The 14163-nt window shown below is 48.7% G+C and overlaps 5 protein-coding genes across 5 annotated transcripts; 3 read left to right on the top strand and 2 right to left on the bottom strand.

The window, feature by feature from the left end:
- Positions 1–2690: 2690 nt before the first annotated feature.
- On the top strand, positions 2691–4944 carry N7471_001901 (fungal specific transcription factor domain-containing protein; the record flags this gene model as incomplete). Its single annotated transcript, XM_057274621.1, has 8 exons — positions 2691–2742; positions 2791–2820; positions 2845–3032; positions 3090–3385; positions 3442–3574; positions 3733–3828; positions 3878–4609; positions 4690–4944. 8 exons carry the CDS (start codon positions 2691–2693, stop codon positions 4942–4944), a joined length of 1782 nt encoding a protein of 593 aa, XP_057139259.1.
- A 1415-nt stretch (positions 4945–6359) lies between these two features.
- Positions 6360–7271, bottom strand: N7471_001900 (uncharacterized protein; the record flags this gene model as incomplete). The annotated part of the gene is made up of 1 exon (XM_057274620.1): positions 6360–7271. The coding sequence occupies one exon, from the start codon at positions 7269–7271 to the stop codon at positions 6360–6362; it is 912 nt and encodes a 303-aa protein (XP_057139258.1).
- Positions 7272–8131: 860 nt separating this feature from the next.
- N7471_001899 (transcription factor domain-containing protein) lies at positions 8132–10478 on the top strand (the record flags this gene model as incomplete). The annotated part of the gene is made up of 2 exons (XM_057274619.1): positions 8132–8679; positions 8723–10478. The coding sequence occupies 2 exons, from the start codon at positions 8132–8134 to the stop codon at positions 10476–10478; spliced, it is 2304 nt and encodes a 767-aa protein (XP_057139257.1).
- Positions 10479–11372: 894 nt separating this feature from the next.
- N7471_001898 (uncharacterized protein) lies at positions 11373–11865 on the bottom strand (the record flags this gene model as incomplete). The annotated part of the gene is made up of 2 exons (XM_057274618.1): positions 11373–11675; positions 11764–11865. The coding sequence occupies 2 exons, from the start codon at positions 11863–11865 to the stop codon at positions 11373–11375; spliced, it is 405 nt and encodes a 134-aa protein (XP_057139256.1).
- A 326-nt stretch (positions 11866–12191) lies between these two features.
- Positions 12192–13488, top strand: N7471_001897 (uncharacterized protein). The gene is made up of 2 exons (XM_057274617.1): positions 12192–12451; positions 12504–13488. Exons 1-2 carry the CDS (start codon positions 12254–12256, stop codon positions 12654–12656), a joined length of 351 nt encoding a protein of 116 aa, XP_057139255.1. The 5' UTR covers positions 12192–12253; the 3' UTR covers positions 12657–13488.
- The last annotated feature ends 675 nt before the right edge of the window (positions 13489–14163 follow it).

The raw sequence follows: 14163 nt of genomic DNA, 5'->3' as shown, positions 1-14163 counted from the left end.
GCATATGGCTGGGTAGACGATGTATGCATTGTAGCTATCTCTAGGAGCTACGAGGAGAACGTGAAGGTCCTTGAAAAAGCGCTCCAGAAAGCAGACATATGGGCCAAGAAACATGCCGCCAAGTTCGCACCCGATAAATTCGAACTGATACACTTCTCCAACCCGACAAACATAAAAGCGAACCGATCGGCCCAGGATGAAGACGCAGTGCGATCAGTCCGGAACGCAGACACAGTGCAATCGGTCCAGAACGCAGACATAGTACAATCGGTCCAGAACGCAGACATAGTGCGATCTGCCTGGGACACGGATACAACTCAAACGACTCAAACGACTCAGTCGGCTCCCGAACAAGACATCTGGGAGGTGCCGGATGATCCATCAGGCCATGACGGCATGCCGATTATCATACCAGGAGACATACCAACTATCCTCGCACCCACAGAAACGGCCAAATACCTTGGAGTATGGCTCGACAAGCACCTCAATTTTACAACACACCGGAAGAAGATGCTAGCGAAGGGAGCGAGCAGCCTTGAGGCACTCCGAGGCATCTCAGGTTCCACATGGGGGTCATCATTGATTGCCATGCGGAAGGTATACCAGGCAGTCATCATTCCACAGATGCTATGGGGGCTGTCTGCATGGTACTGTCCAGCTGCTAGAGCCATGCCAAGGGGCGATCTCGACAAGCTCACTAACGAACTAACAAAAATCCAAAAACGTGCGGCAATCCTGATCAGTGGAGCTTTCCGCGGAACGGCGGGAGCGGCACTCGATATTGAATTATTCATCACCCCGATCAAATTACGAATACAACAAATCATAGAGGAAACAGCCATACGGATCCTCACAGGACCACAGTGGGCATGTCCACAAATTGCATACAAAGCCAGAAAACCAACGGAACAACGACTTGGAGGCTGGTCGCCACTCGAAGCGCTGGCATTGAAGAAGCCATTACGCCTACAACCGACAGAACAATGGGAAAGGAAACGTGCATTTGTCCTTGCACCATGGGAGACAAGGATCCCATGCTTCATTGAGAATCAAGAAGCTGCATTGGAAACCTATAACAACATTTACGAAGAAGCAGTTTGCGACAAGCAAGATAAAACCGCCATGATTTTCACAGATGGGAGCGGTTTTGCTGGGCACATTGGCGCATCAATGGCCAGTCTCCAGCACGGAGTGAAGTCTCAGAGGAAATATCTTGGCAAAGACTCCCAGTCCACAGTGTACGCTGCCGAGCTCAGCGGCATTGAAATGGTGCTCAAGGAAGCGGCAGGGGGGAATAACGAGGACACAATTCCAAACAACGGGGAAATTCCAAATAACGGGGAACAACAGGCTCGAGAAGTGGTCATTTTCTCTGACAGCCAAGCTGCCATCCAGGCAGTCCAAAACCCACAGCGACCGTCTGGCCAATACGTGCTCGCACTGATATATGATCACGTACGGGCCATCCGGTCACGGAACCAAAACCAGCAAAATCCAACGAATATCACTATCAGGTGGATCCCTGCACACGTTGGTGTGGACGGCAATGAATTTGCCGATGCGGAAGCGAAGAGCGCAGCGCTTCTTGGTGCGGGGATGGGAGTTGCGACCGGGAGCGGAACGGGTGAACCGATAATCCGCCTCGCCGCAGCTGCTAAGAGAGCGGTTCGCCAGCGAATCAGAGAGCGGTGGGAGAAGCAGTGGGAGCGGGAGACAACTTCCGCACCCACAAAGCGCTTGGTGCAGGCGCCGAACAAGAAGACGCTCCGTCTATACGAGGGACTGTCGAAGCCACAATGTGCAATTTTGATTCAAACGCGCACAATGAGGATCGGGCTTCGACACTTCTTGTTCAAAATCAAGGCAGCGGAGACAGACCGGTGTAGTTGTGACGAAGGTTCACAGACACCGAAGCATGTTCTAATGCAGTGTCCACGACACATCATTCCGCGCACGAAACTGTGGGAGCAGCTGTGGGCAGTTGGTATCAAGGAAATGGATTATGACAAGATCGTGTCAAACCCGCAGGCCATCCGCTACGTGGTCAACTTCATGCACCGAACAGGTCTCCTCCAGCAGTTTCAACATATGGGACTCGAGGACGACGACGACGACGAACGAACAGGCCTCGCGGCCATGGAGCTAGGTGTGGAAGACGATGGGTATTAGCCAATGACGATAAATGATGCTGTGAAACGAGAAACTCAGCCAGAGTCGACGAACATGCCAATCAACAACTGGCCAGGAGAAAAACACCATCAATTGAAACTGAGGCAGGGGAGGTTACAGAGGATGGAAGGGAAGAGTGAGAGTGAGAAGTGAGAGATGGAAGATGGAGGGTGCACTCCATGGCGATCGTTATATATTTCTTATGTATGGGTTTTTGGGATTACAGGGTTATTGGGATGGATCTACAGGAATGGGCTGATTCCACGCTCTTTACGATCAGCATCTGTATACTCTTGGGAGTGATCCCAACTCGGCGTTTGGCTTCGAGTTCTTGCTTCAGTTGGATGAAGCGCCTGCATAGTCATACGCAACTAGTTAGACTGCAACAGGTTAATTGAACTTTGATTGATTGATTGATTGATTGATCTACGATACCCCTCCTGAACAATTTGGTAACGATGAGAATTCATTCCTCCCGCTTTCGTATATTGTCATCGCGGTTGGTTGTTTGTTCTCGGATGATGGAGCTGGCACTCTGGATTTGTCTGGCTACGAAGGCGCAATCGGCCAAGGGTAGGTCTATCTAATATCCTCGATATGGACATCCACTAACTGTCACAGATTCCAATTCTTCAAGGCTGGACGACTATTGTTAGAGGTCACTGATTCTCCAAGCCATCTGTTTCATGGTACTCTTCTTGCTATCTTCCGCCAAATTGAGTACCTGTTATTCCTATGTGGGAATTGCGCTGCGCTCATCTCTACGATTGGGTCTCCATTGCAAGGTCGCCACTGACTTCAACCCCATCGAACGAGAACTACGAAAGCGAATATTTTGGGTTGTCCGCAAGATGGATGTCTACGTCAGCACCATTTTGGGGCTGCCTCAGATGCTGAGCGACGACGACATCGACCAATAGTATCCAATGGAGATTGACGGGAATTTCATCACCACGGAAGGAATCAATCAACAACCGTCTAATTATACACCGTTGATGGCCGGGTGTAACGCACACACCCGCCTTTCTAACACCATTCTGAAGGTGGTAAAATATATCTACCCCGTCAAAAATACCCAGTATCGCTCGAAGTCAGACCAGTGCTACATGGTCAGTCATTCCAAGATCCGTGAGATCGAGCGTGATCTTCAAAATTGGATGGAGGAATTGCCTCCCGCCCTGCGACCTGGCACAGAAGTGTCACCCCAGCTAGAACTGTCAGTCTTAACTCGCGATTTAATATATTTAATTGAATTCAACTAACATCTTTCAGTATCCGACAATTACTGCATATCAGCTACGCACATGTGCAGATGGTCATGTATCGACCTTTCCTTCACTACGTTTCTGGTGGTTCCCAAGCGCGTGGTGTAGACAAGCGGTCGTATGCTTGTGCAGCGGCATGCGTCAGTGTTTCCAGAAACATCGTTCACATTACCACTGGAATGCAAAAAAGAGAGGGTTGCTCAATGGATTGTTCTGGTTTACCATGTATACGACCTATTTTGCCATTCTCTCTTTGCTCTTCTTCGTTATTGAGAACCCTGATTCACTAACCGCCAAGGACGGTGTGCTGAAAGATGCCATGGAAGGCAAGCATACATTGGCCAGTTTAGCCAAGAAGAGTTTGGCTGCCGACCGGTGCTCTCAGAGCTTGAACGTATGTATTACCATGTCCTCTGATTAATGTTTGACTAATTTGATTGCAGTCCCTCTTCAAGACTTTGCCTGAGATGCTCAAAAACCGTCAGAGCTCTAAGACTCCTGTTAACCTTAAGCGGTCAGCGCCATTCAACCAAACGGCTGAGACTGAGCCCGTCCAGTCTTCGTTTGAGAAAACACTGCCACATCGCTCAAGCACTTTCACTATGCAGAAGATGCCCCAGACTCCTGCACCCGAGGTTACGACCCGTCGCCAACAGAGTCTTGATAATACCCAGATGATGGACAATCGGCCCAATGAGAATAGTAGCCGGTCGACATGGATCTCAACAACTCCTGAGCTGCTTACGAAAACAATGTCTACACCAGAACAAATTTCTTCGGCTAGCTCCATGAACCCTTCCATGCCCTCCAATCAGGAGCCATCGAGTCTTGCATGGGCCCAGCACTTCGCCAACCTGGCTGATCTCCCTGATTTTATGCCGATTATGTTCCCCTCTGATGATCCATTCGGGTATCCCACGCAACCCATGTCCACCCTGGAAGATGACCACTTCTGCCACGACCGTGGAATGATCCCATCCCAATACCCCTGCGATGCAGCCCCACAAACAACAGGCATGGGGACAACGACTCCCACCGATCCCCGGGGGGCGTTGGAATCTCTACCCCGACCTCTGACTTTACCAATCTCCCTAATTTCCTCGGCGGGAATCCCTCGGCGATTAAGTCATCAGTGCCAAACCGTCTCCAAGCCTTCCATTCCAGAAGCTCGTCACGTATCCACTCCCCGATCTCCCAGGGCCAGAGCCCCAGTGACGTCCTCAGCAGTGCGGATCTAATTTCAATCCCGATCCAGAACCACGTTTGGCAGGGCTACAACTTCCAACCGACCAAACCCAATAACCCCAAGAACATACCAACCGAATTCGCCCCGCAGCAAGACTTCCCCAGTCCCAATGGACACTCTAATGCCAGCATGGGCATGGGCATGGAGCTCGGGATCTCGTTCGACGACCTCTTCGGAAACAATGCTACCTTCCGACCTAACAATGGGGCATGCAATGGGGCATGCAATGACGATTGGGCTCAGTGGATGGATGCCAATGTCTGATTGAATCTTTGCTTTTAACTTTTGCCCAGTTTCTATGAGGATATGCAATTATGAATGCCAAACGTTTAGCTACATATATATGCTGATGATATGTACAGTCTGATGCAATTAAGATTTAGTATTATTGATTTTGCTGAAGTCCTGATCTATTCCAACTAAACTAGCGTATATCCGCGTATCGGAATAAGTTGTAGGGAAAGCTAAGTTTGGGGCGACTAGAGGGCGGTTGGGCTAGATCACCAGATCTTCATATGGGAATAGTTCACTGGATTCTTTGGACTTACAGTATTCCTCACAATGACTTAATTGTCGATAAACTTTGATACAGCAGGGTTGTAGACAAATGCGGACTATCTTATAGCGGAGGTCTAGGGATCAGTTAGTAGACCGACATAGACTCGCGCATCTCAACGTCCTGATGCAACGTCTCCTTCATACGCGATAGCCCTCTAGTCCAAAATATATAGTTCTCCGTCCTGCAAGATAATATTCCGCCGACTAGGACCCAATTGACGGAATAGGCACTCTTGTAATTGAAAGTCAGAGCCGAGTTCTGAAGGATTGAGAATAGCTCGATTGTTGAACCATGCATTGAGCCTATAAGTTGTGCCCAAGGGCATTAAAGCGCCATCCTCAGAGAACAGGTACCTCCAAGGCTTACCGCGAGCCTGCGGGCCAGTAAAATCAGCCCGCAATTTTGTTGCCATAGCACGGATACTCTCGGCTAACTTGTGTATCACCTCGGGGTAATCCCTCAAGTCAGTATTGTCGAGTGTCTCCCCGTGTATGAGCTCCGACACGATATGGCCAACCCCGGAATACAAAAATGCCGATACAATTGTGGGGCTTTGATACCGGTCCCAAGGGAAAGAAAGCGAGCATACTCATGATTTACAGCTTCATCAGCAGTGATACCCCATCCATATTTGACGAACACATCGCCCGAAATCTACTTCATGCATTGTTCGGTAGCTCTGGGTCTCTCATCGCCATAGCATAGATGAGGGTTATCTCATTAAAAAGCGTATCGATTATCAAACCCATGATGTCGTAAATTGAAGAAAATTCCAGACCATGAATGTTGTGATGTTGGTACGCAAGTTCAGATGCACATAAAGATCCGCGGTTCGTGTGACGGCGACTGATGAAGAGACACTCGTGGCCACCCAGGGCTAGCTGACCGAGCTACGCAGTACTAATTCTAAATTGAAACTCATTAATGCATTCATTGAGTATTTCATAAAAATTAGCTTTATCTCTGATTGTAATGTACATTTTGACACAAGCCAGAAGCTCACAGGATGTGAACCTTGACATTGCAATGCAACAAGAGCCCTTCCGGGTTAGTTTGTTTCTTTAGTGTGATCCCGAGACCCAATGCTGCCTCGCCTCTCGAGGTCCCGTCCGTCTTGCCCCTAAATGGTATCTCTATTGCGGAGACCTTCTGCGTTCTTCTCGTTATCCTCTGGTCCTCTATAATGGTGCACTTTCGAGCTTCCATTTGGAACCCAAAATCGTTGGTCGACACGAGCTACTAGGAATATAGCCACGACCAGAATATCGATACCAAAGTCAAAGACATAGAAGCAAGCCTTGCTATGATACCATGCAGGATTGTTGAGAGGACGAGGTGGCATCCAGGATGTAGCGGCACGGAACGAGGCGCCAAGACAGAGCAGACAAGCGACAAGTCCGACAATGAACACTTTAGCCATCCAGCTGCCCGAGCCAAACTGCTCTATTTGCTTTCTGTTTGGAGACAGAATAACAGAAAATGCAAGTGGAATAGGCAAGAATGAAATGATGGCGAAGTAGGTTTGACCGTAGAGCTGGATATCGCGATCGATCCGACGGGTGTTTGTGTTCAGAGTGTACATACTCTGGACAACACATGTGATGACCATAATTATAGTGACCACAACAAGACCGTAGACTGCTTTGAATGCCCACGATACTGTCCGAGACCACCCTAGGACTGGATAGACTGCTCGGACCATGCGCTGTGTATAAAGTAGGTTCAAGACGAAGAGTAACAAAACACCAGCGGCAACGAAGATCTGCGCCGCAATAGCAAGTCTTATATTTGTCACGTAGCAGGCCCAGACGATTCGAATGACATTTGTGACAATTCGCGACATGCAGAAACCGAATGTCATACCGGATGGAATGAATTTGTGTCCTCTTGCGAGGTTGCGGCGGAATAGGGTCATGTGGGAGACGGCACCAGCGAGAAACAGAGCGAGGAAGACGGTGCATATCGGGACGTCGAGGGAAATCGTTGGAAGGCCGCCTATTCCGGCCGATGGGGCCATATAGGGTCCTCCCATTTTCTGGAGAGGGTTTGTTAGAGTTTCTGGTATGTGGTAGTGTAGATGGTAGATGGAGGGTTAGGGCACGAACTATAGTATTTGTTGGCAGTGATTTAGATAGAGGAAGTATGCGACTTTTCTTCAATATTGACCAGTTGAAGTAATAAATTTTCCCAGATTGTCCTTCTAGATTCTTAGGCTTGCAGAAAGATGAGGTTTCGGAAAACGAACACTATATACTCATCAAGAACTAAAACATTAAAAAGAAATCTCTGTCACCGGGCCGTTTCCAAACCGCGATCTATCAATACACATCTCAGGCTCAGCAGATCGGCCCGTGTTCCACGCGATTTCATTGTTTCCAGGGAAAATAATAGCCAACCCCGAGTCGTGGCTGTCGGGGGTCATGCTTTGTCGCTCCTGACTTGCCGGGAGGGACGGAAGCCGAAACACCGACCACCGATGGAATCGACCATTGGAGCCTCCAGGGCTTATTTTGACACTTACGTAATCCTGCATCCAGAGGCGCTTGACAAGATACTAGTCATGGTCCTCGTCTAGAACTTGGCAGGACGCAAAGAAATTGGCATTTGTTAATTTTGACAACTTGAAGAGTGATGAATTCGGCCTTCAACAGGCAAGTTTCTTTCTCGGACTTCGGATAATTATGCAATGCGAAGGCCGAAAACTCATGGTGGAAGTGTGGGTCGGACAGGCAATCTTGCCGCTCCCAGATGGGTCGCCTCCATCACTGATGTCGAATACTTCTGCCCTCAAAACAGATCAACTTTCATTCACTGTCACGGTTCCGATTCCACAATGAATCATTTGCTGATTGATCCCAAATTCAAACTACCGTTTTAGAATTGGTTCTTGTAATGGAGGCTAGCCATGGTCACGTCTCCGGGGGGGTTGGCGTGCACCGACGCTTCAACGGCCCTGGAGGGGCGCCAGTGCGAGCTGCGCAGCAGAATGTGCTGAGCTGCATCTATTGTCGCGAAAAAAAGATCCGTTGTAACAGGCAAGATCCGTGTTCTAACTGTGTCAAAGTCCGAGTTGAGTGTATTTTTCCACGACCTGCGCGAATCGCGAGGAAGAGAAGAGACACTGCGTCTGCGGAATTGTCAGCGAGAGTGCGCCGGCTAGAGGAAACCATCTTCAGTCTCAGTGAAAATATTAAACGGAAATTTGATACAATGGCGTCACCGGCAGTTTCATCCTCGCCCCCTGTGCTAGAAAGCCCAGCCGACACAAGCGACACAGAAAACGGAGCAGGGCTTGTCAATTGTCCCTCTAGGAAGGCCCAGTTTGCGGACCGCCTTGTTCCAGATAAGAGAGACACGGTGACCGAAGACCGCAACCATGATTATCGGGATACCTGTGATGTGGCAACAAGAGAAGAGGTAAATATCGTCCTGGTCGCATGGTGTCAGCCTTACGGCATTTTATTTCGATTGTCGCTATGCCAGTGCCAATGAGGAAATTTATGTTAACTGGCGAGTGAAGGTCGAGGAGACACATAGGCTGCGCCGTTCCCCCGTCGCGTTCCTACCATCGTTGGATAACGACCAAAACCGAGCCGTCGAATTGGATGCGCCGGAAATGCAAAGCGCGCTGCTATTCGGCCCTCAACCTACCGCAAATTATTTGCCGTTCGTCTGGCCGAATCCCCTACAGCGGCAGATGCTCTGGCAGAGCTACCTGGAGAACGTCGCTCCGCTCGTGACCATCGTGCATCGGCCTAGTCTTGAACAGCTTCTGGCGCAAGTCAACATGTCTGAAGACGCCATTGACCAACCAGACAAGGCACTGCTCTTCGCGGTGTACTTATCTGCGATCATAAGCATGACATCTGCTCAGTGCTTAGACAAGCTCGGCGAACAGCAAGAGGCGGCAATTCGTCGATATCGTTTCGCTGTCGAACAAGCGCTTGCCCAGGCTGATCTACTGAACTCTCGTCGCTTTACCCTGCTTCAATCTGCTGTATTGTACCTGATTTCTATTCGCCGGCATGATAAGCGACAGTTTGTCTGGACAATGACAGCGGTCGTGTTACGCCTCGCGCAGGGTCTGGAGATCCACCGCGAAAGCGCCCTGTCCGCCACCTCCCCTATGAACACTGAAATGTCTCGGCGGCTGTGGTGGCATATCTCGGTACTAGATGTGCAATCTGCGGAGGATCATCGTACTGAGCCTATGATCCACGATGGGCAATATGACACCCGATTTCCGCTCAATATCAACGATGAGGACTTAGTTCCCGGGGCCACAGAGTCTCCATGTGAACGCTTGGGTTATACCGATATGACTTTTTCTCTGATTCGATTCGAGATTACGGCGATTCATCGACGCTTAAAGTATTCTTTGGTCGTACAACCTAATACCACTGCCGAGGACTTGGTGGCACATCGTCAGCAGCTTATCACTGGCCTTGACCAGCGTTTACATGAGAATTATCTTCAATATTGCAATATGGACGTTACTATACATTGGCTCTCTGCTACATTTTCTTGGCTTGTGCTTTCCAAACTGCGGCTTTCTGTCTATGACGCGGTGACATCTGGGGATATGTTCACTACAGAAACCAAAGCAAGCATCCGTGGGTTTCTATTTGCAACATCCGTCGATATAATCGAGCTCTCGGTCCTCCTAGAGACCAGTAAAAGAAAAATCGGCAATTGGACTTGGGTGTTCAAGAATAACAATCAGTGGCATGCGCTCTCCTTCGTTCTCGCAGAGCTCTGTGTCCGTCCGCTGGGCCCTGATGTGGACCGGGCTTGGTTGGCGGTTAACTCTGCATATACCTCATGGAAGTCGCAAGATGCGCAGGCCCAAAAAGAGATTTGGCCAACCATCTCCCGACTCATGGATCGAGCCACCCAGGCGAGGAAGCGCCAGCTAGATATGTCCCGTATCCCTAGATCAACTCTCTCTCGCCAGTATTGCCGATCGTTTCCCGTCATGGAATCACACCCTTGCGGTAAAATTGATAATCTACAACAACCGCTGCCAAAACTGCCTGAGGTACTTCCTCACGTTTCAGAGCCTTCGACACACCACAATCATTCCTGTCCCGTGTTGAATGCCACGAATCTTCCGGTGGATGGACTGGCGGGGGATCCAATGTTAACATTGGTTATGGACAACCGCTTTGGCGAGTTGCCAGAGAATGTCTTTTTCTCGAACGCCGGTTTCCCGGCTGATAATATTATTGATTTCTTTTGAATGCCTACTGGACCGTACGCATAAACCACCGATTGCAGTCTTCACGTGGCGCGCATGATGGATGTTGTGTAATTGAAAACGGGCTAAAATAAATTTAAGGGACTTGGTATAATATCGTGGAGAGCAGCAGTGCATCTAATTGTGTGTGCGCGAAAATCCAGTCAGATATACACGCTGACATCTCGCTCCTCTGAATGCCCACTCGTTATAGTTGGTATTTTTTGATGAGTTCCAAGAGAAGCCTACATTATCGTCCATCAGCCTGAATATATCCAGAATGGACGAAGACAGTCTGGTCGGTCCAAATCTTCCCGAGGAGCTTCCAAACCACTGCATAATCCTCAAGGCCGTTCGGTGTCACGATCTGCATGTTTGCTCACTCGCATGCTTCGAGATCGTTTGCTTCGCTTAGCTAGTAAAGGTCGGTGGTTTGCATGGTTTGCATAGATCTACGGTATATCAGCTCTCCATGGTTAATTCCAGATCTTGCTTCCCTTTTTCCCCATCTTTAACATTTTGAATTGAGTACTCTTTCATTGTTAAAGACCTGGCTCGTCACATTCGGTATGGTAGTAGTTCAACGTCTAGAGGCCTAGGCCCTATCACCACCATGTGTTACGAGCCAGATCAAATCAACGAATGAATGCACTGCGGAAGTCTACTTACTATAGTGTTTTGGGGTGGCCCACTCGCTTGTGAAATACGTTAATAAGCATGTACATGCCTCAGGAAACTGACTTCCTTAAGTCAGCAAGTACTTGCTGTAAAAGTCGAGCAAACTAGCTAGTAATGTAAGACCCAATTTTATCCGACATTTCAAAATTTGACCCACTGAGTGGTCAAATACAGTAATCTGAGGCAATAGCTTTTAAAACGTATCTCGGCACATAAGCTTTATTCGAATGTTACCTGCATCTCGAGCTCCTGCTGTGGGTATACCACTGTAGTATCTCCCTCCCGGCGTGGCTCGTACTCACAGATAGTGGTCACTATATCTTCGCCGGTATTCACGTATCCACATGTACCACCGCTCTCATCCCGGCGGAGCACGGACTCGCACACCGTCTTTATGATATACTCCCCTATGGTTACTGGATCAGCGATACATTTCCTAACGAATTCGTCGTCAAGCGGCGACTCGACTGCCTCTGTAGTGCCATGAACCGCGAAGCAAACGCAGCACCCGCAGATTATCTCCTACGGGAAGACGGATACCCATTTGATGATTCTCCGTACTTTCCATAATCCTACAGAATCCGACAAAACCCGGTAAAGACCGACCTACCGGACCTCTGCTGAACTTCCATATTACAACATAAGTGTTGTCCATGATTTCCCTTGAGTTGTAAGAAATGGAGGTCGCGTTTCCAATAGGTGCCATTTCCATGGCAATTTGAGAGTTTAAGTGGACTGGTGAATAAGCTCAACATTTTCGTCATTTACTAACGTAGGAAGGTTTTATTTTACAAGACACCGACCCCATCAGTAGACCTAATTGTTGACTACCCGGAATGTTCTCTGGGCTTCGCTTCGGATCTCGGGCTCCGTGAAGTGCTTAGAGGGACTACGGGGGCTCCCGGCAAGCCGGTATAAGCCCGATGCTGTTCGGCTATTGCGGCACATCATAGGCCATGATATTCTTTCAACCCAAATCATATAATTTGTACTTCATAGTACCACATCCCTTTCCCATAGTGATCAAGAAACATTTCCTTTCCAGGTTATCATCCTTGTGATTCTCTACGTCGCCTGCTTAGCAAAGTCTTTTGCCCAGCATGGCACATCTCCCTGAGTCGTCTACCTCCATTGAAGTATTTGCTCTTCCAACAGGAAAGCTTTATCTTCCCGATCGCTGGCTTTTCGAGGATGGTAACGAGGATATACGTTCAGCACGCCAGCACTCTCCAGACTATAGTTTCCTCATTCATCATCCGTCTGGAAGGAAGGTTCTTTTCGATCTAGGCATGCGAAAGGTATATCACTGAGTCGGCATTTAACATGTGGATAAAGGCTAATTTTCTCTAGGATCTTGAAAACCACCCCCCGATTATTGTGGACGAGTACCCATACATCAGCCCAGATGTCCCCATGGATGCAGCCGAGATTCTAAACTCAGGCCCCATTCCGCAGATAGTATTTCTGCTATTGTGCTCTCTCACCTGCACTTTGATCATGTAGGGGACTGCGACAAATTTCTCCACGCTTCTGTCATTGTTGGTCCAGGGATCCGGGCGGCCATAATGCCAGGATATCCCTGTGATACGAGGTCACCCTTCCTAGGTTCAGTTCTTGATCACCCTGGATTCCTAGAGCTCAGCCTTGAATCAGACAAATGGGTACCAGTTGGCCCATTTCCCCGCGCCTACGACTACTTCGGTGACGGCAGCTTCTATTTACTTGATACACCCGGCCATATGCAGGGTCACTTAAGTGGCCTTGCACAGACTGGAGCACAAGAGTGGGTGTTCATGGGGGGGGACTGCTGTCATCACCGTGACCTTCTCTCAGGCAAGAGACCTGTGAGCGTTACAGTAGGACCCAACGGAACAAAGAGCTTTCACAAAGACCCACAAACTGCTATTAAAACGATGGGCTTGGTAAGGACACTGGAGTCAGATGGAAGGGTGTTTGTGGCATTGGCACATGATGCCACTTTGGAGAAAGGTATGCCCCTATATCCAGAAATGTTAAATGGATGGAAGGGAGGGCAATGGAACAAACAGATCCGTAAACTTGTTGCACAAATGTAAGGTTCTAGTTATGTGATGACCTTGCGCGCTATCAAAGGCATTCGGACTATTGGATCGCAATCCTGCAAGTTTCATCCTTGTTATGTGCCTGTACCGTTTCACATTTTTTCGTTGTTTTAGTTCTGAGACTTCTGTCTTTTTCTCCATCCCCCAAGATATGCTACTGGTTGTCAGAACCATCACTTGCGTCTGAACTTATATGGGTATTCCACGGCATAATGCACGCTTGATAGGGTGCAGGACAGCGCAAAAGACAATACACTTTTTTCCAAGCAGAGGGTTTTTTTAAAAGGTATCTTCTATAGCATCAATTTTCAAGCCTCGCGCGACCAGTATGCGCTGAATAGCAGATGAAGTGCCTCTTTTATTAATCATTTATGGGGGAACTGTTGACCTAAGGATGGTGTCTCTAAAGTTAAAGAAACCAACTTAAGGTGGACACATGAGATCCATCCATTTTGGGTAATCCTTGGCAGAATTATGCTAGCGCAGCACCATTCGGAGCACCAAAATTGCCCAGGTGCTGCGGGACTTGTCAAGGCCTAGCCGGGTGGCCTTCCGCGGAAACCCCGCACCCCCATGACCCATGAATTTAGGAACTAGCATCCCCTGCGGCTATCCATTTTGTTTTTTAAGACGGTTTGTACTCGTCCTCAAGAAGATTCTATGGGTCATGGCCATGACCTAGAATGGATGCCTTTTTTCAGCTTTACCCACACCCCGCCGGACACCCCGCCGGCTTCGCGTTCAACATCCCCTCATTTAATTGGCAAGCAATAGATCAATGCCGATACGGCCAAAATGTTATTGATGCACGTGGCAATCCGAAATTGTCTTCGCCTTCAAGCTACGTGGTTAAACAGTGCTCCCTTGCAGGAATCTCGGAAGACTCTGCCGGATGCTCCATCCCTAAATTGGGCGGCTGAGTTTGCAGA

The sequence above is a fragment of the Penicillium samsonianum genome (genome assembly GCF_028829775.1).
Source record: "Penicillium samsonianum strain IBT 33392 chromosome Unknown utg000002l_segment0_segment0, whole genome shotgun sequence".
NCBI classification, from domain to species: Eukaryota; Fungi; Ascomycota; class Eurotiomycetes; order Eurotiales; family Aspergillaceae; genus Penicillium; species Penicillium samsonianum.
This window is presented reverse-complemented; position numbering and strand designations above follow the sequence as displayed.

Bases quoted from the DNA above. Each gene is read 5' to 3' on its own strand.
- N7471_001897 (XM_057274617.1), top strand. From the start codon at position 12,254: ATGGCACATCTCCCTGAGTCGTCTACCTCCATTGAAGTATTTGCTCTT. The intron at 12,452-12,503 runs GTATATCACTGA...AATTTTCTCTAG, and splicing joins TCGATCTAGGCATGCGAAAG to GATCTTGAAAACCACCCCCC.